This window comes from Oncorhynchus clarkii, chromosome 22, assembly GCF_045791955.1.
Source record: "Oncorhynchus clarkii lewisi isolate Uvic-CL-2024 chromosome 22, UVic_Ocla_1.0, whole genome shotgun sequence".
NCBI lineage: Eukaryota > Metazoa > Chordata > Actinopteri > Salmoniformes > Salmonidae > Oncorhynchus > Oncorhynchus clarkii.
In genome coordinates this window covers 9,374,148-9,398,780 of record NC_092168.1, presented here as the reverse complement: position 1 = coordinate 9,398,780, position 24,633 = coordinate 9,374,148, and the positions used below count along the sequence as shown (strand labels likewise).

The following is a 24,633-nucleotide window of genomic DNA, read 5'->3' as shown; positions in this document are numbered from 1 at the left end:
TGTTCGAGACGAGCTCCAGCGCGTGCTGAGATTACATTCCTTAGCTTTTGGGGTGTGTCAAACAGAGTAAAGTGTTTTCAGCTGTCGAGCCTGTTCAGCTCAACAGAAAGTCACATGTTTAGGGATCCAATAGTAGCCTTGTGTGTTCCGCTGTCAAAGAAAGCATCAGGTATGTACACACACATGACTCTCTTTGCCATCCTCTTGAATCTTTGATGTGAGGTAAAACCTCAGAATTCGTAAGTCATTTTACTGGGAGATTTTCAAAGGAAATTGAATGACACAGAATTGGCTCAGCGGGTTATTTCTGTGCTCTAGGGCCTATGTTGTGAAGCATTTGTGGAGTACTTGAACTTGTTTGTGTACAACACATCCTTTAAAAAAAACAGATGACTCTAGTCCTGGCTATCTAAGCATGTGTGTTTTGTCTGCGTAATAGTTTGTGCTGGGGCTTTCAGAATACGTCTTTGACAACTACTTGGTAAGAAATATGTTGCAGTCTCGCTATAGCCTGTATAAATGCTTTATTTTGGCCCGACATACAATTATAATGAATGTCTTTGTTCTTTTTTTTGGGGGGGGGGGTTCTTTATCAGTGCTGAAATATGGCATCAGCCTCACTTTAGTGAAGTCTGAAAAGGCAACTCGAGACCATTAATATCACTTTTATTTAGCTAAGTCAATATGCTATTTGAAAGAGGCAATTAAGCATTGTGGGTCTTTGGGGACATTACAGCGGCTGCTTTGTGCTGTGTAATGGAGGTCTCTTCATGGTCCATGCTGACCTGGCTGGCGGGTCATTGCACATGGCTAAGGCACCAATCAGTTGGCTTATAGAGGAGTTAATTATGCCTCCCCCCCCCCCCCCCCCCCCTTGTCCTTAAGAAGTCCAGAGGAACGAATGATAGGGGCGGGTTGCCTTGTTGCTGGTCCAATTAGCACCCTTATGGGGAAAACCACATGAGTGTCAGGTGATCACATGCGACCTAACGTGAAGTGAATGTGATGAGATGTAAAGCAACAAGTGGTAACGTGAAACTACACATGTGAAAACATGTCACCACATGTGAAGTGTTCCAGAAACATGTGAAATTCCCCTTGAAATCATGTGGCTTTCCACACGTGAAATCATGTGGTTTATCTGTAAGGGACAGATAGAGACAGATATTTAATTTAGACAGATGTGGGTTTCCATAGACGTTTAAACACCTTACCTAATTTAGTATTGAAAGCAAGGGGAGCACCATATTGTGGTAGGCTTTCATTCCAATTACTGTGAGTAGCTAGCTTGAGGCAGCTCACAACTCTATTTGCACTGTGCATTTCCCAGGCTTTTAACTTGAAGACTGCTGCTCTGCTGAGACGTTCTGCCTCTGAAATTCAGGCTGATGTATAATTATATCTGAGCTCTGGTTTTCCCCTCCACGTTTCTTTGTTCAACAAATGTGACCTGGTTAATTTGGGTGTCAGTCAGCCTTATGAAGCCTTCTTCTCTGCAGTTCTTCCCTTCGTTGACTAACGTTCCAATGTGTATTTTGACCCAGGTCACGAGAAGGGGGTTGTCTACTGTTTGTAGATGGGTAATGAATGGTGAAGGGATATGCCTGTCTGCCACTATGTTTTTTTGTTGCTTTTCTGTGCTCCCTGGGGAGGATGCGAGGCAGGAGGCAAAGCTTCTATTTCGATTGCATAACAGAAGCTTAGAAGAGTGGCTGCACTATGAGGTCACTGACTGGACTACTAGACCATGTGACCTGATTGGCGTCGGTGGGAATTACGGTGGGGTCAGGCGAAATGGTTTCTTGGCAGAGCGAGAGATGCTGAGGATTTTAATAGCTTAGGAAAAAGGATTTGGATTTGACTTGTCAAGGCTCCTTGGCCGAGTAGCCAGTTGGTAGCAGGCTAATAGTGTTTACAAATGCTCATTGTTTTGTTGATTCCTTGACCCTTGGGGCACTTCCAGCTCCAGTTTATATCATGTGCCCAGTAGATGGTGGGAAGAGGTCGAATTAGCCCAGTGTTTTGGCCAAAAGAAATGGATAAGCTGACCAGGGGTCAGTTGTGTGCGTAAGTGTGCGTGGGCGCGAGTCTGTCCGTCCCTGTCTTTCTGCCTGTGTAAATGGGGGGATGTCACCTAGGGAAAGCTCTTTACTCCAGACAGATTTATTTTTTGCCATGGTGTGTTTTGACTCACACAGAAGGCACAATAATCCTCACTAGATATTGTCACTGAGTCCCACTGGAAGTCCTAAGAGTCTGTGTGTTTTATTGACCATGTTTATGTCTTGGGCTTAAACCAGAGGAAGTGACCAGGTTCATAATGACATTGGCCCGTCTATTTGTTCTGAGTAACTTACCCTGGATCCTGTGAACTCCTCTGGTATTGTCTCGGAGGCATTATCCTAATTACGGCATTTAAAGCCGCGCTGATTGCATTTGACTCCATGTGCATTATGGGTACTTGGCAGGCAGCCTCTAGCTGGGCTTTTGAAATTACCAGACGCCAAATAACACCTACAGAGACCTGATGCACAGGAGTATTTTTTTATTTTTTTACAAAGCCACTAGTTCATTCAGGTGTTTTTTCTTTCTTTCTTCTCGTCTCGGTTTGAAGGAAAACAACAGAGGTAATCCTGAAGAACCTGCCGGGTCAGCAGCGCCACTCTAACTGCCAGGTAGTAGCCGGGGTAGTGTGCAGCAGAGCTGTTGTATGTACTACACTCTCTGGAGCCTGATCTGGGAGCAGCCGAGAACCCTGAGCTGAGAGGAGTTAAGTACTCCTGTCCCAGATAGGATGGGGAATTTCAGAGGTAAGCTACGATACAAATCATAATTTTCCTTTTGCTTCCGGGGGACCCGCGGATTTCGTTTGCCGAAGCACATTTGTTTTCTGAGAGTGTGTTTTTTTTACCCCCACTCTGCTCGGTGGGCAGTTTCCCAACCTGTAATTTATTTTCAAGGAAATGTGTCAGGAGTCGTATTGCATTGCCTCAGTATTCCTGCGTTTCACTCTGAATTTATGGCGTTGGCTTTGGTTGTACTCCTCTGTTTGTTGGAGAGTTATGTTACATGTTCTCCGTAAAAAGTAATACTATTCATTCCAAGAGCGCTCCTGCATGTAAAGTGCATTCTGAAAGTATTCAGACTAGAGGTCGCCCGATTAGGATTTTTCAGCGCCGATACCGATTATTGGAGGACCCAAAAAAAAAGCCGATACCGATTAATCTGCCGATTTAATTTAAAAAAAAATTGTAATAATGATAATTACAACAATACTGAATGAACACTTATTTTAACTTAATATAATACATCAATAAAATCAATTTAGCCTCAAATAAATAATGAAACATGTTCAATTTGGTTTAAATAATGCAAAAGAAAAGTGTTGGAGAAGAAAGTAAAAGTGCAATATGTGCCATGTAAAAAAGTTCCTTGCTCAGAACATGAGAACATATGAAAGCTGGTGGTTCTTTTTAACATGAGTCTTCAATATTCCCAGGTAAGACGTTTTAGGTTGTAGTTATTATAGGAATTATAGGACTATTTCTCGCTATACCATTTGTATTTAAATATCTTTGACTATTGGATGTTCTCATAGGCACTTTAGTATTGCCAGTGTAACAGTATAGCTTCCGTCCCTCTCCTCGCCCCTACCTGGGCTCGAAGCAGGAACACATCGACAACAGCCACCCTCGAAGCATCGTTACCCATCGCTCCACAAAAGCCGCGGCCCTTGCAGAGCAAGGGGAACAACTCCTCCAAGTCTCAGAGCGTGTGACGTTTGAAACGCTATTAGCGCGCACCCCGCTAACTAGCTAGCCATTTCACATCGGTTACACCAGCCTAATCTCGGGAATTGATAGGCTTGAAGTCATAAACAGCTCAATGCTTGAAGCATTGCGAAGAGCTTCTGGCAAAACGCACGAAAGTGCTGTTTGAATGACTGCTTACGAGCCTGCTGCTGCCTACCATCGCTCAGTCAGACTGCTCTATCAAATCATAGACTTAATTATAACATCATAACACATAGAAATACGAGCCTTAGGTCATTAATATGGTCGAATCCGGAAACGTATTCTTTCAGTGAAATACGGAACCGTTCTGTATTTTATCTAACGGGTGGCATCCATAAGTCTAAATATTCCTGTTACATTGCACAATCTTCAATGTTATGTCATAATTACGTAAAATTATGGCAAATTAGGCGGCCCCAACGGTTGCATATACCCTGACTCTGCGTGCAATGAATGCAAGAGAAGTGACACAATTTCACCTGGTTAATATTGCCTGCTAACCTGGAATTCTTTTAGCAAAATATGCAGGTTTAAAAATATTGATTTTAAGAAAGGCATTGATGTTTATGGTTAGGTACAGTCGTGCAACAATTGTGCTTTTTTCGCAAATGCGCTTTTGTTAAATCATCCCACGTTTGGCGAAGTTGGCTGTCTTTGTTAGGAAGAAATAGTCTTCACAGAGTTCGCAACAAGCCAGGTTAGCAGGCAATATTTACTAAATATGCAGGTTTAAAAATATATACTTGTGTATTGATTTTAAGAAAGGCATTGATGTTTATGGTTAGGTACACATTGGAGCAACCGACAGTCCTTTTTCGCGAATACGCACCGCATCGATTATATGCAATGCAGGACACGCTAGATAAACTAGTAATATCATCAACCATGTGTAGTTAACTATTGATTATGATTGATTGATTGTTTTTTATAAGATAAGTTTAATGCTAGCTAGCAACTTACCTTGGCTTCTTACTGCATTCGCGTAACAGGCAGTCTTCTCGTGGAGTGCAATGTAATCAGGTGGTTAGAGCGTTGGACTAGTTAACTGTAAGGTTGCAAGATTGAATCCCTGAGCTGACAAGGTAAAAATCTGTCGTTCTGCCCCTGAACAAGGCAGTTAACCCACCGTTCCTAGGCCGTCATTGAAAATAAGAATGTGTTCTTAACTGACTTGCCTAGGTAAATAAAGGATACATATAGGTGTAAAAATAAAATGAAAATCGGCCAAATCGGTGTCCAAAAATATTCCGATTGAAAACCTGAAATCGGCCCTAATTAATCCTCCATTCCTCTAATTCAGACCCCTTCACCTTTTCTACATTTTATTACGTTACAGCCTTATTCTAAAATGGATTCAATCATTTTTCCCCCTCTTTAATCTACGCACAATACCCCGTAATGACAAAGCAAAAACAGGTTTTAATACATTTTGTATAAAAAAATGAAAAACTGCTATCACATTTACATACGTTTTCAGACCCTTTACTCAGTACTTTGTTGAAGCACCTTTGGCAGCGATTACAGCCTCAAGTCTGATTGGGTATGACGCTACAAGCTTGCCACACCTGTATTTGGGGAGTTTCTCTAATTCTTCTTTGCAGATTCTCTCAAGCTCTGTTGTGTTGAATGGTGAGCGTCTCTGCACAGCTATTTTCAGGTCTCTCCAGAGATGTTTGAACGGGTTCAATTCCGGGCTCTGGTTGGGCCACTCAAGGACATTCAGAGACTTGTCCCAAAGCAACTCCTGCATTGTCTTGGTTGTGTGCTTAGGGTTGTTGTACTGTTGGAAGGTGAACCTTCGCCCCAGTCTGAGGTCCTGAGCGCTTTGGAGCAGGTTTTCATCAAGGAACTCTCTACTTTGTATCCTTTCATCTTTCCCTCGATCCTGACTAGTCTCCCAGTCCCTGCCACTGAAAAACATCCCCACAGCATGATGCAGCCACCACCATGCTTCACCGTAAGGATGGTATTGGCCAGGTGATGAGGGGTGCCTGGTTTCCTCCAAATGTGACACTTGGAATTCAGGCCAAAAAGTTCAATCTTGGTTTCATCAGACCAGAGAATCTTGTTTTTCATGGTCAGAGTCCTTTAGGTGCCTTTTGGCAAACTCCAAGCGGGCTGTCATGTGCTCTTTTACTAAGGAGTGGCTTCCGTCTGGCCTCTCTACCATAAAGGCCTGATTGTCAGAGTGCTGCAGAGATGGTTGTCCTTCTGGAAGGTTCTCCCATCTCCACAGAAGAACTTTGTGCACTGTCAACTGTGGGACCTTATATAGATATGTGTGTGCCTTTCCAAATCATGTCCAGTCAATTGACCAATCAACATCTCAATAGAAACAGGATGCACCTGAGCTCAATTTCGAGTGTTATAGCAAAGAGTCTGAATACTTCTGTAAATACGTTTTTTTTTTTTTTTTTTTGTAATACATTTGCAAAAATTCTTAAAACCTGTTTTTGCTTTGTCATTATGGGGTATTGTGTGTAGATTGACAGGAAAAATATATAATTTAATCAATTTTAGAATATGGCTGTAACGTAACATAATTTGGAAAAAGGGATGGCGTCTGAATACTTTTCAAATGCACTGTACATGCACACTGAACATGCACACTGAACATGCACACTGTACATGCACACTGAACATGCACACTGTACATGCACAAAGGCCATCCCAGATACTTTGTCTGTGGTGACAAAAGCAGACTTGTTTTTCTCACTGACAGGGACATGCTAGCTGAATGGCATTCTCTCTAATCCTTTCCATAGTATAGGGTTTCAACAGAAACCGACTGAGCCCTGACTACTCTTGCTGGGTTGGCCTCTTCTGCCAGTTTAAAAAAAAAATCCCGGACAATGCTGTCTTTTTTTTTTGCTCTTGTTTTTGTAACTGTCTTGACTCGGGGAGCAGGGAGAAGGAGCACCCTCAAATTGAAACTGCAACTCTCTAGTTTCTTGTCACTGCTCTATTTCATAGAAACTAATGACAAGAGATTCTCCTTGGGACAAAAGGGTGTGTAACAACTAGGGGGGAAAAACTGCTTTCCTCTGTTTGACACATTTCTGTAACCCTGCTACCAACATGCCTGCTTGTAGTAATATCCCATGTCTGCCTTCATTAACCAGACACGTGATCCGATCAGCTGTCACCATGAAATACTCACGCCTCTGTGTGGTGACAACATGCTAGAATACCACGGGGTCACATATCGGCCGAATGTCTGGGGGACCTCCCACACGTAGCAGGGCTAGCCTGGCTAGTCTTCGCAGGACAGGAGCTTCCCATCCAAGGCCTGTCTGTCTCTACTGTAAACAGCCCAGTGGTCCTCTCTGCTGGCTGGCTGGCTGTCAGCCTGTGTTAACTGATTCATGTACTTGGTATGTTGTGGTGTGTGTGCGCCTCCAGTAGTAATGTACTTCATAACTTTAATAGTGTATGGCACTTTTGGCATAATACGCCAGAACGACTCCACCAATCACCAGCTGACTACCATAATGAATGAGGTATATTAAAAGAGACAGTTTCATGGAGGTCTTATTGAGTTATGCTGGAAGGGGTGGTGCTCTGGTTGGTGTAAAGATATTGTTTAATGACGCTTTCCAGAAGCCAATATCTGGGCAGAAATTCACCGGCATTGGCCCTGGTGCTTAACCACCCTGTCTGGCTCAACAGGCTCCTTCAGGTAAATATTAATCAAGACCGGCCTTCCCATACATTCCCCTGGTGTTTGGCCTGTCAACAATTATAATGAAGGCCACAACTACTTGCGCTCTGACTTTTTCATTTCACTCCTGTCGCCCAGGAGCGAGGTAAGAAGAAGAACGTGTTATCTCTTCCTTACGTGTTTTCCTCTGTGGTGCCGCCGCACGCTCAGGGAATTGTGGGAAGTCAAATTTCCTTTTTGGACACTTGAAGATGTTGTGTGTTTGTCTTGTTTGTCTTGTTGTTTGTCTGGGTTGTTTTTTTTTTTTTATGAGTTTGACACATATCATCACTGAAGTTATTTGGTGCGTTAAGTCCATATGGAATTGACTTGCTGGCTGTCTATCTTTGGAGTGATCCATCTGGCATGCGTGGGTGTGTCTATGTGTGTGTTAGCCTACTGTTTTAGTATTGTCAGTGAATATTTGACCAGATTGTGTACTAAGTCTGCTTGGTGGGTTCTGTGCACACTTGCGTGCTTGTGTGTCTTATTGTATCTATCGACTGTGCCAATGGTCTTTGGATGGTATGGTTGTGTGTAGTGTGCACGCAACGACACACATATGTCCACATGTATGTGCCACGAGGACCATGTTGGGTGACCAGATTGTTTGTGTCCCTACAGGAGGAATGCCAGCTCCTGAGCAGAGCCCAGTGACGGAGGAGGGGCTTCTGCTGAACATCAGAGAGGGAACCCAACACACCAACAGGAACATGGAGGCTGACACCACCGCCAACAACATCCTGGCCTCCGTCAAAGAGCAGGTACAGCAAATCCAATAGCACCTATCTTACTGTATCATTGCACAGAGCAGGTACAGGAACTTCCAAAACATCTATCTATCTATCTATCTACAATCACTCGAAGACAGACTATGTGAACATAAATGATACCGAGGCTCTGTCTTTATACTATGAGTACCGATTGATAACGAGCAGCAACAGTTGCTGAGGTTTTTTCTCACTGGTTATTTGGAAAAATCCCGATTTCGCAGGTTAGCATCTTACGAAGGGGAGGTGACATTTGGTCCGTACACTTGCCCGTAACTTGCCAAGAGAGAGGGCGGAGCTCTTCGTTCCGGTTCCGATCCTCATTCTAGTATCTCTTCTCTTAACATGTACAGACCAAGACCTTAATCGAGCGTCTGACCGATTACGCAAGACTTTAGTTCTGGGTTACCCGAGATTACTCAACTTCCATAACATCTCTCAAACGGTATCCCTGCCCATAGTGCCCAAAAAACACCTGCATCATTCCCTGCCACAGAGCAGGTACACAAACCTCTGTCACACCTACCATATTGCACCACTGCTAAAGAGTAGGTACAGTCAGGCTGTACTTTATCCCTGCACTCTTAGACACACCCACCCTGTATCAACAGTGGTACTATCGTTTACCTAGTACGAGCTGGCCCAGATCACTGTAGAAAGTGCCTTGTCAAGAGGCTGTCGTTTTTACCATGACATTTATCACGGGACCCTTCGCAACTCTTACCGTTTGTGAACACAGCTAACAAGCACAGAATGCTTTGTCCTTTGACCATTAGCCGTCAGTCCTAGCTGGCGGTCGGTAGGAACCGGGGACTAAGTTATGTTCGGCGGTGCTGCGTGTCCACAATCAAGAGAGCCATCTAGTGCAAACAGAGAGATTAGCCATCTGTGTCAGGACACGCTCTGACTCACAGTCCTCCCTCTGCTGCTCTCTCGCTCTCCCCCTTCCTCCCTGGCAGCGCGTCACACTCCCATTGTTTACCCAAGTCAACAGGAAGGAGAGTTCCATTGGAGAGCACCTGTCAATGTCACTTCCTTCCCCCGGAGTGCTCATCTGCTCAGCCGCTCCTCCTTAGGCTTAGTCAGGACAAGAAGGCAGTAAGTGAGGCAGTGAGAGAGAAAGAGGGAGAGAGAGAGGAGAGAGGAAGAGAATGACGGAGAGGAAGAGAGAGAGAGAGAGAGGAAGAGAGAGTAGCCATAGAGAGTTCTGTACTTTAAAACGCTGGATGGAGACATGCCTCGGAGGCAATTCTTGTTTGGGATTTGGGAGAGTGTAAATTAATCCGTCCTCAGTGTTTAAAAGGAGTTGGAGAGAGAGACAGAGGGAGGGAAAGGAGGAGGAAACCGGGTGCCTTGTGGAGGTCACCGTTGTTGCTGGGGTTGTAGTTATTTTCCTGGTTCTGCACGAGTCTTTCCTGTGATTGTGAGGCGGCAGACCTTCGAGGGATCCTGCCTGGTTTAAACATGCTAACCTGTGCCTGTGGACAGGCTTATGACGAGTGCTTGCATGGTGAGTCAGTATGCTAACCCCCCCCCTATATTTCTGTTAAAACTTCTCCATGTGCGTCTTCACCCTGCTCTGCCCAATGCCCAAACAAGGACAGGCTGGCCAGGATTTCTTTGATTGCGTTCTCTGTTCATTGTGGAGTTGTGCCTCCTCCGCTCCTGACTGCTAATGAGCCAGAGAGTGTTTGATGTTAATGTCAGGGTTTTCAGACGGGAACTGCTAGTTATTCCCGGGCCGCGTCCCAAATGGCACCCTATTCACTATGTAGTGCACTACTTTTGACCAGAGCCAATCACGCACTACATTGGAAACAGGGTGCTATTTGGGACGCTGTCTGGCTTTGCTGCTCCCTCTTTAGTCTTTACTGTTCTCTGACCCACTATCTGTGTGACACCTCCATAATGGCTTATTACTGCCACCATTTCAGCTTATTACAACCACCATTTCAACTTATTACAGCCACCATTTCAGCTTATTACAGCCATAATTTTTTTGCTCTTTCACACTCATCTCACTCAGAGACTTTGGGAGTTTTATTTCTTCTCTCGTTAAGACCTCGAAAGGTTTTTGAAATTAACTTAACTCTCTGGCCGTTACAGAATACCCGTACTTGCGTTCCAAATATTAGGCTGTTTGAAGATGCGAAAATAGCATGCAACATAAAAAAAAAAAAATCAAGTATACTTTAAATGCCCAGATGTCATACTCTTTTCTGCTTTGTCAACAGCTGATTAATAATGTATGGGGATGCGCTTCCGAAATCAACGAATAACGGGGAAACAAAGCAATCGCAAATGACGCGTTCTCAGCTGCGAAAATAGAGTATATGTGAATTTTCAAAAATCGAGTCTGTTTTAAATCGAGTCTGGTTTAAGAATGGTTTAAATGCCAGGATGTAATACTCATTCCGGCTCTTCATCTAGTAGAATTCGATGCACACTTTTCCACAATGCATTGGAAGAGTTGGGCTGCGAGTGGTAGGCCCTAGCGCTCTTCAAGTAGCCAAACAATAGTGAAGCTTCTGTGGTGGTGTTCAAATGCAAGCTAAGTATTTTTTGTTCTCCTTAATCACGAGAATTGCATCGTAGGCTACATCTTTGAAAACAGAAGTCTTTTTTTAAAGCGGTGTGTTTTTTTTTGTTCTCTTGGCCCTCGTCATCGCTTTTAAACGAAATCTTTCAATTTCTGAATGTGTCGGCACCGGAGATTCGGAATGTGGATACGATATTGATGTCAAGTTTATCAGGCGTTTTGATTTGAACATGTGGATTGTTTTAGTTTTATAGGCTACCTATTTAATTATTTAGTTTACGTATGTAACAGCACTTTGGTTTCATGAATAAATATGTTAAAATGGAACCAAATGATCTGTTTCTGTCTTCAGTCCTGTTTCAATAGGATAGATGGGCAAAATCAAATCAAATTGTATTTGTCACAAGTGTGTAAATTTGTCGGTTCTCCTTTTCCTGTAGTCCACAATCATCTTCGTTGTCTTTATAATGTTAAGGGAGAGGTTGTTATCCTGGCACTACACTGCCAGGTCTCTGACCTCCTCCCTATAGGCTGTCTCATTGTTGTCGGGGATCAGGCCTATCACTGTTGTGTTGTCAGCAAACTTAATGATGGTGTTGGAGGTGTGCTTGATCATGCAGTCATGAGTTAACAGGCAGTACAGGAGGGGACTGAGCACGCACCCATGAGGGGCCCCCATGTTACGGATCAGCGTAGCAGATGTGTTGTTACCTACCCTTACCACCTGGGGACGGCCCTTCAGGAAGTCCAGGATCCAGTTGCAGAGGGAGGTGTTTAGTCCCAGGGTCCTTTTGTCCAGGTGGAAAGAGCAGTGTGGAGTGCAATAGAGATTGCACCATCTGTGGATCTGTTGGGGCAGTATGCAAATTGGAGTGTGTCTAGGGTTTCTGGGATAATGGTTTTGATGTGAGCCATGACCAGCCTTTCAAAGCACTTCATGGCTACAGACGTGAGTGCTACGGGTCGGTAGTCATTTAGGCAGGTTACCTTAGTGTTCTTGGGCACAGGGACTATGGTGGCCTTCTTGAAACATGTTGGCTAAAGTATACAGTATAAATCAAATGTGATAGTTTGCCTATAACCAGCCTGAGTAGGCCTATAACTCCATTCCTATTCTATTCAGAGTTTAGAGAAATGAATCAGTTACACAGGTGGGCCCAGGTGACAATAAATAAAATCAAAAGCTTACCTTAAGAGTTCCAGGGTTGTGTTGGATAGTCATTGCCAGCTAGCTAACATTTGAGCCTGGTGTTTGAGTAGACTAAACTAGCTAGCTGCATTTGCTAGCAAAGTGAAAGTGAAAAAAAGCTCTCTCCCTCATTCGTAACATGTGAATATATTTAGTATAGTTTCATTTAAAAAGGATAACTTTTTTAACGTTTGACCATTTTTATGAAATTCACTTAGGATGATGGTCCTCCTCTTAGTACGCTAGTATGGTTATTCAGACATGGCCTCTCTCTCTAATATTTATTATCTTATTATAATTTAATTTAGCTGAGCGGGTGTTTTTGTATATAATCTAAGACCTACTTTCTTATCAATTACTTCTGAAGTGGAATGAAGCTGGAGACTGAAGGGAAGCCGCAGAATGGCACTCAGCCAGTCAACTTCTCATATTCTGTGAATTCAGCAAAACCCCCATGTTTTTTAATGCTTTTTCTGCCACATTAGCAAGGTTATCCCTGTGAACTGAGTGCTGGAGCGCTGTATTGTGGGCTTAAGACAATAACACAGTGAATAATCACAGTGAAACGTGAGCCTTTTTTTTCCCTCAATGCGAAAGCTTAGGCTACCCTTAAGTTAGTAAAGGCAACATGGAAAATGTGGTAGAATATGCAAGAACAGAAGAAAAGTGTACTCCTACTCTCAATCGGATGTGTGGGGGAAAGCTGGCTGATTCAGAGTTATCCTCTACTATGGACGTTGTCCTGCACGGCCGAAGGGTCCAATATGCCCCCGCAATAATGAAAGGCAGGAAAAGAGGAGGAAGTTGCTATATGCGTTCATCCAGACTCCTCCTCTCCGGAGCGGCCTAGTTTACGACTTAATCACCTCAGCCTGGCCTGCCCTGGGTGACACTGGGTGTAACTAAGTCAACAACCCAAGAGGAATTCTTTAAGCTGTAATGTAGCCTAGCCTAGCCGTTCACAACGGGGACTATTTGGAGCTGCTGTCTGAAGGCGTAAGCGTGCTTCAGTTCGGCTGGTGCCTAGCCAGACTAGCCAGACAAATGTGCTTGCATACTCCCTTAAAAGACCTTCACTTTAAGAATGTGTAAAAAGCGACAATATTCATTTTGAAATGGATGTTTGACGAGAATGTGTCCACATACTTTTGGTCATGAAGTATATATATATATATGTATGTATGCATGTATGTATGCATGTGTGTTTGTATATAAAGAGACGGATCTAGATTAAAATATCTCTGTCTAAAAAACATACCCCCCTCTGAGTGGTAAAGTGTAAAGACAACAGCTCTCCCACACCACATGTCCCTGCAATAATTATCTTAATACCAGTAGACAGTGATTTAGATGAGAAGCTCCTGTAAGGGTTGTGGTGCCATTCACAGCAGACAAGGAGGCAGTTGAGCTGAGCATGCATTATAATGCTCCCTCCCTCCCTCTCAATTCAAAGGGCTTTATTGGCATGAGAAACATATGTTAACATTGCCAAAGCAAGTGAAGTAGATATTATACAAAAGTGAAATAAACAACAAAAATGAACTGTAAACATCACACTCACAGAAGTTCTCTCTCTCTCTCTCTCTCTCTTCTCTCTCTCTCTCTCTCTCTTTTCCCTCTCTCTCTTTTCAACTGACCCCTAAACCCAACCCTTAACCTAACTCTAACCTTAACCCCAAAACCCTAACCCTGAACCTAACCCCAAAGCCTAAAAAAGCCTTTTCCTTGTGGGGACCGGTGTAATGGCCCCACAATTGTCCTTGTTTTACTATCACTGTGAGGACTTCCGGTCCCCACAAGGATAGTACATCCAAACCACACACACACACACACACACACACACACACACACACAGAATTTCCTCTGCAGCTGGTATGTGGTGTAGTAAAGCACTGCTCGGGGGGGGGGGGGGGGTGTCCTTGCTATGAGTGCTCAAAATGTGACGACCTCTTTAAGCAACGAAAAGCAAACCCGAAAAATGGCCCTCTTGAGATCACAATGCAATGCTTCCTCCATCCTCCATTCTGGCAGACTAATCCAAGTGACCTCTGTGTGGACCTGTGTTTCTTGGAGCTGGAGAAGTCAAAGAAATACAATCATTTGGCCGTTGACTAAAAGGCAGGGTTTGACTTTTTTGTGGAATCTCTACATCTGATGCTGGGAAAAAAAGCAAGAGTTAGGTTCAAATTGCCATGATGGCAAAAGCCGTTCCACCACTGCGGAGGAACTAAGGCCTCTAAATACAATCGACTAGCTACCTCTGGCCTTAACTCCTCGTTCTTCTTTTCTCACCTACCGCTGTGACAGGCCAGGAGAAATCTGAAAGCATTCCCGCCTCGATTATAGCCATGAAAGAAATGGAAGCCCTTCTTGGAGCAATTATCCTATGGGACCGGAGAGTGAGAGAGGGGGAGATAGACAGATAGAGAGAACAGAGTAGTGGCTGCAGCCTACGGGCTGTTTCACTGGGCTGTTCAGCAGGAGCCTGATGTCACTGCAGTGGCTGACTGACTGGCAGAACGGAGGGCAGATAATCTGCTGCCAATGTGACATGATGGAGGGGGGCAGTGTGTACTGGACTGACCCTGGCACACTCAGGTCTGTCTCTCTGTTTCAACCCAGCCCAGGGACAACCCTCTCCTTTCCTCCGTCTCTCCATCACAGTCCTCCTCATCAGTGTCATCAGTAGTAGCCAGGAAGGCATCAACAGCAGCGTGACAAAAACCAGGTACCAGTGCGACTGCGACTAGAGCTGTTGTGGGGACTGTATTACCCCCACACCGGCGGTCGCGAGTCATGAAGGCAGTCATATTCCACGTGACCGTTTAGTCACGGTAATTGGGCTTCTCCAAGCTCTGATGCTGCTGATGGTCATTAGAAGCTTACCAAACTTGCTAACTGCCTTTTACTCAGCATTCCGTTGTCCCTATTATCACACTGACGTCAATGCAAATGTGATCAAAAATCGAATCAAACACTCCATGACAGCCCATGTGCTCATGTTGCGCAACATTTCTATAGGCTATGCAATTGTGGGAGAAAACAGAGTGATGGCCTCTATTAAAAAGAGGAGGATCCCATCAGCTTTCTATAGGCTAGGCTTACTATATTTATTTCTCAACTTTCCTAATATAAAGCACATTGCCTATCTTTACAACAGGAGTATAGCCTACCTGGCTGGCATGAAAATTAACCACGGGAAAAGTGTCCTCCATTCACTATTTAAGTGCATTAAGACCATAGATAACGTGTATTTTTTTCCCTGCCCTTATTTGCTTGACAATCACCGGCTGACGAAATTTTGTGACCGCCACAGCCCTAACTGGGACCATTAAGAAGCTTCTAGCACCATGGGGTGATGGTGTAATACAGGAAGGATATACTCGGCCATCCTACATATACTCGGCCGTCCTCACTCGGAATCCCTAAGGAAGACCAGAAAGCGCAGTAAGCGGTGCCAGGGTGGATTACCCATGAGCTCTAGCAGCTCTCTCAGAGATGCCCATCTCTCGACAGCACAGAGCCCAGACTCTCCCACCAACGAGTACTGATGTAGGCTGAACTAACACTGCAGGTCGGCTTACTTACATCCCTTTATTCACTGCAATAGCAGTATAATGGCAGGATCGAACGTTTCTACATTGCTCTCCTCATAGAGAGACCGTGCCTGGAGCCACATTTTGGAAAATACTTAGCTATCGAGCTACCAGAGGAAGTGTATGTTTGTGAGGCCCAGATGAATGGCAGCTGTCTATCTATGTGTTTGGCCGGGTGTGGTTCTCAATCAGAGGCAGCTGTCTATCGTTGTCTCTGATTGAGAACCATACTTAGGTACCCTTTTCCCCCACCTGTTTTGTGGGAAGTTAACTTTGGCTTTGTTCAGGGCACGTAGCCCAAAGCTTCACGGTTTGGTTTTTGTTCTTCGTTTTGTCGTCGACATTTTTTTGAATAAAGATAAAATGTACGCTTACCATGCTGCACCTTGGTCCAGTCCTTCAGCCAGCCGTGACAGTGTTGTGTCGGTGCGTGTGTGTGTGAGGATTTTGTGTGGGAGTGACAGTGTAGTGTGTGGGAGTGAGTGTGTCTATGGTGTGTGTGTGTGTGTGTGTGTATATATATAGTCCAGTAAGTGTGCCATCAGTGGAAGATAGAGTCAGTACAGATAGCTTGGGTACCATTGATTGACTATTTAGCAGTCTTATGGCTTAGGGGTAGAAGCTCTCTCGGAGTCTGTTGTTCCGAGGTCCGGTGCGCCGGTACCATTTGCCTGGACGGTAAGCAGAGGGAACAGTCTATGGCTTGGGTGGCTGATATCGTGGTCCAGGGAGCTGTCTGCTAGTAATCTAAGTGAACGTCTTCATGTGAGAAGCTAGAGCTCTGAGGATCATATGTACAGTGTATAGAAGACCTTGAATGCCATGCTTCACATAGACTGTCATCAGAGAGGTCGGTTGACACAATGTCAACAGAGATTTGTTTTCTATATGTGAAAATACTGAAACGGAATCTGAGGAATTTGCCTGGCTACCCATCCACATCACTCCAGCCATACGCCACGCCCACAAAAGTTTATTCTCTACTCTCTCGCCTCCCTCCCCGATGATTTCTAGAATGCGAACACATTCTGACTGTTCTGATTGGTCCCAGAAACCGATGGGTTGGGCCAGATAATGACATGACACTTGATACTCAGATTTGTTAGAGACGATCCAATCCCTAACTAATTTGTTTTCGTACAACGCCCTTCGTTTTGGAGTCGCAGAAACAACTTCTAGGGTGTCAGTTTCAGACTGAATGTATGTAGCGATCGATAGAGCAGCGGAATTAAATTCAGGGCGAGTCATCAGGCAAGTGATGAATAGCATTCCATTAAATGTTATGAAATTCTTCATATTACTTGAGGTTTTTAGATGAAGTTACTAAGACCTTTTAAGTAGTGTTGTAGGAGGCCTTGAAATCAGTTCTCTTGTTCAGTGCTTAGATTTTCTTGTTCACTTTGCTAGCATAGTGTTATGCATATTGCTTACAAATGTCTGTCACTACTGCAGCCTGTACATTCTTCCTCTCAAAATCAGAGTTTTGTCCCAAGGTGACTTTGTGTAGCAGTGATTTCCAGTGAGTAATAATGCTGTCTGTCTGTTTCTCTCTCCCTCTCTCTCGCGCGCTCTCTCTCCCTCTCCCTCACTCACTCTCTCTCTCGTTCTCTCTCTCTCTCCCTCTCTCTCTCTCGCACGCTCTCCCTCTCCTCTCTCTCACTCACTCACTCTCCCTCTCTCTCTCTCACGCTCTCTCCCTCTCCTCTCTCTCCCTCCCTCTCCTCTCTCTCCCTCTTCCTCACTCTCTCTCTTGTTCTCTCTCGCTCTCCCTCTCTCTTTCTCCCTCTCTCCTCTCTCTCTCTCCCTCTCACCTCTCTCTCGTTCTCACTTTCTCTCTCACTTTCTCTCTCTCTTTTCTCTTTCTTTCTTTCTTTCTTTCTTTCTTTCTTTCTTTCTGTCTCTCTTTCTCTCTCTCTCTCTATATATATATATATATATACATATATATATATATATATATATATATATATATCCTCCCCACATTCAGCTATGTCGTGGGCCTCATTAGAATACGCTAGCAGCCGCACACTGCTGCTGCTAGAGAGCAGAACTGTCAAGCCCCATTGCCACTTAATGAACAAATATGTTTCCAGAGGATTTCTCTCAACCCCCGGTCAAGAAAAAAGCCATCTGCCTTCGTTACGTAAAATGTCCCTAAGCATCCATAATGGAACTGCAGCCCTTTCGGGTGACAAGTGTCCGTGCCCTCTTCCTGCAGCGCCTGGATCAGATCCGAACCCAGTTTGAGCCCCAAATGGCACCCTATTCCCTGTATAGTTCACTACTTTTGAGCCCTATGGGACACTGAGTGCTGCTGGGCCAGTGCAACATCAAATAGAGACAGTGAGGAAGTGAGAAATAGAAGTCAGAGAAGATCTCTAGTCTTAATTAATAGGGAGATTTGGACATTTTCTGGTGCCGGGGCTGTAGCACAGATTGCTGTGATATAACTCACTGTTCCTGTCTGTCTGCTGTATGTGAGTTGAACGTTTTATTAGTCATATGTACAGGATATCAACGCAATGTTTACTTGCAAGTTCATTTTCGACATTGCAATAATAGGAAATAATAAACTATGAAAATACGAACATATATTAAATGGCTCAGGAGAATAGAATAAACATTTTAGCATAAGTATAATTAAAAACCTTTTAGGGTCACACAGAGTGCTTCTAGGTAGTCTTAAACACGTCTACTTTGAAGCAAAAGTATACATCTCGCACACATGGTTATGGGCTTAAAGAAAGAAGATACCTATACCATGTCAGATATAGAGTTGACATGTTTTCCATTTTGAATTTTCATCCCAATATTGCACTTTAAATACATCACAGAAGACTGAAATACAACAAAACCGTTTTTCTTATAACTAGGGAAATTGTGTCACTTCTCGTGCAAGCAGTCAGGGTACATGCAGCAGTTTGGGCCGCCTGGCTCGTTGCGAACTGTGTGAAGTCTATTTATTCCTAACAAAGACCGTAATTAATTGGCCAGAATTGTACATAATTATGACATAACATTGAAGGTTGTACAATGTAACAGTAATATTTAGACTTAGGAATTCCACCCGTTAGATAAAATACGGAACGGTTCCGTATTTCACTGAAAGAATAAACGTTTTGTTTTCGAAATGATAGTTTCCGGAATCGACCAAAGGCTCGTATTTCTGTGTTTTGTTATGTTATAATTAAGTCTATGATTTGATATTTGATAGAGCAGTCTGACTGAGCAATGGTAGGCAGCAGCAGGCTCGTAAGCAGTCATTCAAACAGCACTTTCGTGCGTTTTGCCAGAAGCTCTTCACTGTGCTTCAAGCATTGAGCTGTTTATGACTTCAAGCCTATCAATTCCCGAGATTAGGCTGGTGTAACCGATGTGAAATGGCTAGCTAGTTAGCGGGGTGCGCGCTAATAGCGTTTCAAACGTCACACGCTCTGAGACTTGGAGGAGTTGTTCCCCTTGCTCTGCAAGGGCCGCTGCTTTTGTGGAGCGATGGGTAACGATGCTTCGAGGGTGGCTGTTGTCGATGTGTTCCTGCTTCGAGCCCAGGTAGGGGCGAGGAGAGGGACGGAAGCTATACTGTTACACTGGCAATACTAAAGTGCCTATAAGAACATCCAATAGTCAAAGGTATAGGAATGGTATAGAAAGAAATAGTCCTATAATTCCTATAATAACTACAACCTAAAACTTCTTACATGGGAATATTGAAGACTCATGTTAAAAGAGACCACCAACATGTTCTCATGTTGTGAGCAAGGAACTTAAACGTTCGCTTTCTTACATGGCACATATTGCACTTTTACTTTCTTCTCCAACGCTTTGTTTTTGAATTATTTAAACCAAATTGAACACGTTTCATTATTTATTTGAGGCTAAATTGATTTTATTGATATATTATATTAAGTTAGGATAAGTGTTGTTGTAATTGTCATTATAACAAATACAAATAAAAAAAAATGTCAGATTAATCGGTATCGGCTTTTTTGGTCCTCCAATAATCGGTATCGGTATCGGCGTTGAAAAGTCATAATCGGTCGACCTCTAATTCAGACCCCTTGACTTTTTCCAAATGTTCTTACGTTAAAGCCTTATTCTAAAACTATTAAATACATTTTCTAGCTCATCAATCTACACACAATACCCCAGAATGAAACAGCAAAAATGTTTTCCCCCCACAAATTATTAAAAATAAAAAACTGAAATACCTTATTTACATAAGTATTCAGACACTTTGCTATGAAACTCGAAATTGAGCTCAGGTGCATCCTGTTTCCATTGATCATCCTTGAGATGTTTTTACAACTTTATTGGAGTCCACCTGTGGTAAATTCAATTGATTGGACATTATTTGGAAAGGCACACACCTGTCTATATAAGGTCCCACAGTTGATAGTGCATGGCAGAGCAGAAACCAAGCCATGAGGTCGAAGGAATTGTCCGTAGAGCTCCCAGACAGGATTGTGTCGAGGCACAGATCTCGGGAAGGGTACCAAAACATTTCTGCAGCATTGAAGGTCCCAAAGGGGCGGTCCCCAAGGGGCGGCAGGTAGCCTAGTGGTTAGAGCGTTGGGGCGGATCGAATCCCCGAGCTGACAAGGTAAACATCTGTCGTTCTGACCCTGAACGAGGCAGTTAACCCACTGTTCCCAGGCAGGCTGTCATTGTAAATAAGAATGTATTCTTAACTGACAAGCCTAGTTAAATAAAGGTAATATAAAAATATATATATATATATTTAAAAAATTACACAGTTGCCTCCATCATTCTGAAATGGAAGACGTTCGGAACCACCAAGACTGCCTGGCCAAACTAAGCAATCGGAGGAGAAGGGCCTTGGTCAGGGAGGTGACTAAGAACCCGATAATCACTCTGACAGAGCTCCAGAGTTCCTCTGTGGAGATGGGAGAACCTTCCAGAAGGACAACCACCTCTGCAGCGCTCTGGCAATCAGGCCTTTAAGGTAGGATGGCCAGACAAAAGCCACTCCTCAGTAAAAGGCACATGACAGCCACTTGGAGTTTGCCTAAAGACTCTCAGACCATGACAAACAAGATTCTCTGGTCTGATGAAAACAAGATTGAAATCTTTGGCCTGAATGCTATGCGGTGAAGCATGATGGTGGCGGCATCATGTTGTGCGGATGTTTTTCAGCGGCAGGGACTGGGAGACTAGTCAGGATCGAGGGAAAGATGAATGGTGCAAAGTACAGAGAGATCCTTGATGAAAATCTGCTCCAGAGCGCTCAGGACCTCAGACTGGGGCTATGGTTCACCTTCCAACAAGATAACGACCCTAAGCACACAGCGAAGATAACGCAGGAGTGGCTTCGGGACGAGTCTCTGAATGTCCTTCAGTGGCCCAGCCAGTGCCCGATCGAACATCTCTGGAGAGACCTGAAAATTGCTGTGCAGCGACACTCCCCATCCAACCTGACAGAGCTTGTGCTTCCACAAAGTACTGAGTAAAGGGTCTGAATACTTATGTAAATGTGATATTTTCATATTTTTTTTTTTTAACATTTTTTAAAATTTCCTACAGCAAAAAACTGTGTTTGGCTTTGTCATTAGGTGGTATTGTGTGTAGATTGATGAGGGGGAAAAGAATTGCAATCCATTTTTGAGTAAGGCTGTAACGTAACAAAAAGTGGAAAAAGCCAAGGGCTCTGAATACTTTCCGAATGCTCTGTACCTCACCATTCCTGTCTATCTGCTATATATGTGTGTGGGAGAGGAAGTGCCGAGTCGACAGCAGGAAATGGACATCTATTTCACTCACCTCCACATCATGGCTTCTCAATCGTTCACTTCGCTGTATTCACTGACAGTCAGTACTGTACCACACTGCTTTCTCCTCCACTAAAGTCGGGTAGGCGACATGTTGAAGAAAGGGACTGCCTTTGTTCCCACACTGAAAGATCTAGCATTAGTCTATTATTAATTCACTAGTAGTCTACTACTAGTCACTTCCAGGTGAAACTAATGCCAATGGACTTCCTTTGTAATTCCAACACCTTGATTGTTGTAGAAGAGGCCTATTAACAACCCCCTGCTGTGCTGTTGCAGATTGGTATTGTTTTCTTCTGTCAGCATGTCGATGATTCATATTGCTACTGTTGTTTGTCTCTGAGCAGGGATCATCCGTTTGAGAAGGGGGCTTTGGAAAATGTTCACAAACCCCATGATGACGATGATTCTAATGATATTCATCTATCATGGCAAGTTGGTAGAAAAGTGTGAAGTACAGTAGGATTAGAACTAGTTCTACTATGTCGGTTTTTCAGGTGGTCCCAGACCTCGCAAAAAAACTCCCAAGAAAAGCATTCGCTGTTTTCCGTCACAATAGCCATCGTGCTCCAAAAAACATTAGAAATGCATGAAAGTGCCGCCTGAAAATATATTGAAATCCTTCGCTGCTCAGGGATGGTAAAATTGCAGATGTCGTATGTTGTCATTTTATTGTCTCTATCTCCTATGGTTGAGCAGAGCGTGAGGACGTGTCTAGGAGAGGGACATGCCACCTCTGGCTCTACCTGTCATTGGGCCTCCTCAATTCATTCCAATTCCAACTTTATTGTTCCGGTTGGGTAATTCATTGTGCAGCCAGGAATATGGAAGATACAACATGTCCAGTTGAAGTCAGAAGTTTACATACACCTTAGCCAAATACATTTAAACTCTGTTTTTCACAATTCCTGACATTTAATATTAGTAAAAATCCCTGTCTTAGGTCAGTTAGGATCACCACTTTATTTTAAGAATGTGAAATGTCAGAATAATAGTAGAGAGAATTATTTATTTCATATTTTATTTCTTTCATCACATTCCCAGTGTCCCACTGGGCCTTCCACAAGCTTCCCACAATAAGTTTGGTGAATTTTGGCCCATTCCTCCTGACAGAGTCAGGTTTGTAGGCCTCCTTCCTCGCACACGCCTTTTCAGTTCTGCAGCAAATTTTCTATAGGATTGAAGTCAGGGCTTTGTGATGGCTATTCCAATACCTTGACTTTGTTGTCCTTAAGGCATTTTGCCACAACTTTGGAAGTATGCTTGGGGTCATTGTCCATTTGGAAGACCCATTTGCGACCAAGCTTTAACTTCCTGACTGATGTCTTCAGATGTTGCTTCAATATATCCACATAACTTTCCATCCTCATGACGCCATCTATTTTGTGAAGTGCACCAGTCCCTTCTGCAGCAAAGCACCCCCACAACATGATGCTGCCACCCCTGTGCTTCACGGTTGGGATGGTGTTCTTCGGCTTGCAAGTCTCCCCCTTTTTCCTCCAAACAGTTATATTTTTGTCTCATCAGACCAGAAGACATTTCTCCAAAAAAGTACAATCTTTGTCCCCATGTGCAGTTTCAAACCGTAGTCTGGCTTTTTTATGGCAGTTTTGGAGCAGTGGCTTCTTCCTTGCTTAGCGGCCTTTCAGGTTATGTCGATATAGGACTCGTTTTACTGTGTATTTTAATACTTTTGAACCTGTTTCCTCCAGCATCTTCACTAGGTCCTCTGCTGTTGTTCTGGGATTGATTTGCCCATTTCGTACCAAAGTACGTTCATCTCTAGGACACAGAATGCATCTCCTTCCTGAGCGGTATGATTGCTGCATGGTCCCATGATGTTTATACTTGCGTACTATTGTTTGTATAGATGAACGTGGTACCTTCAGGCGTTTGGAAATTGCTCCCAAGGAAGAACCAGACTTGTGCAGGTCTCAATTTTTTTATGAGATCTTGGCTGATTTCTTTGGATTTTCCCATGATGTCAAGCAAATAGGCACTGTGTTTGAAGGTAGGCTTTGAAATACATCCACAGGTACACCTCCAATTGACTCAAATTATGTCAATTAGCCTATCAGAAGCTTCTAAAGCCATGACATCATTTTCTGGAGTTTTCCAAGCTGTTTAAAGGCACAGTCAACTTATTGTATGTAAACTTCTGACCCACTGGAATTGTGATACAGTGAATTATAAGTGAAATAAACTGTCTGTAAACAATTGTTGGAAAAATTACTTGTCATGCACAAAGTAGATGACCTAACCGACTTGCCAAAACCATAGTTTGTTAACAAGAAATTTGTGGAGTGGTTGAAAAACGAGTTTTAATGACTCCAACCTAAGTCCATGTAAACTTCTGACTTCAACTGTAAGTGCAATAGATATGTAAGGAGAGTGGAATACAAGTGTTAAAAAAGATCCACCAAACAGTGACGTGGTGTGAGGAGGAGGATGTGGTGAGGTGTGCATCTGGGACAGGACATGAGGAGCCTACTGTTGAACACTGGACTATCCCCTCATATTTTCATATGGTCCTTTGCAGCTAAATTGGTCGAGCATGGCTCTTGTAATGCCAAGGTAGTGGGTTCAATTCCCAGGACTACCCATAAGTACAATGTATGCACACTTGACTATAAGTCCCTTTGGATAAAAGCATCTGGTTAAATGACACCTACTATTATATTTGCATGCTCTGGCTGAGATATTTTTTATCTCGGCTTAAGGGCGTGATTACTATGTCGGAGCTGATGTTTGAGAGCCGACAAAGAGCGTTCCAAAAAAACCCATGCTTCTTCTGGCCCAAGGCGGCCAAGCCAAGGTCACCCAAACTAGCCCACTGAACATGATGGCTCAATCATGCCCAATCAGGACATGAGGAGAGGCGAGCCTGTTGGAGTGGAAGTGATCAACAGCTTCTAATCAGAGCCCGATACCTCTATACACTGTATGACTCTTCTACTAAAAATACACTGACACAGTGGATCCTGTATAACGTTGGCGTGACCTCTCTGTGCCTGGCCTATAGGGCCAAAGACTCGTCTGCTTCTCTTCCTCTCTGGTATGAAGTTACAATGCCAGTGTTGCAGTCTTTCTAATTCTTTATGCGGTGTTGAACGCGTTTCCTAAACTACCGAACTCTTCAATTCCTACTTGTTCTATTTCATAGACTTTCATTTTCAGTGGAGAAAACGTCATTTACAGTGTTTTAGGAAAAATGTTGCGAGAGGCCCTCCGTTGTCTTATCACGAGTGCATCCCAAATG

The 24,633-nt window shown here is 43.6% G+C and overlaps 1 protein-coding gene across 6 annotated transcripts in view; it reads left to right on the top strand.

Moving 5' to 3' along the window:
• LOC139380301 (plakophilin-4-like) overlaps positions 1-24,633 on the top strand; it is a 116,183-nt gene that overhangs the window by 15,305 nt on the left and 76,245 nt on the right. For 2 of the 6 annotated variants that reach the window (XM_071122889.1, XM_071122888.1), the window contains exon 2: positions 8,119-8,258. In XM_071122889.1, the coding sequence (XP_070978990.1) occupies positions 8,119-8,258 (140 nt within the window). Of the gene's footprint in view, positions 1-153; positions 170-2,527; positions 2,811-8,118; positions 8,259-9,347; positions 9,775-24,633 lie in introns of those variants that run through there. The other 4 variants (XM_071122891.1, XM_071122890.1, XM_071122893.1 and 1 more) reach the window with 4 other exon arrangements.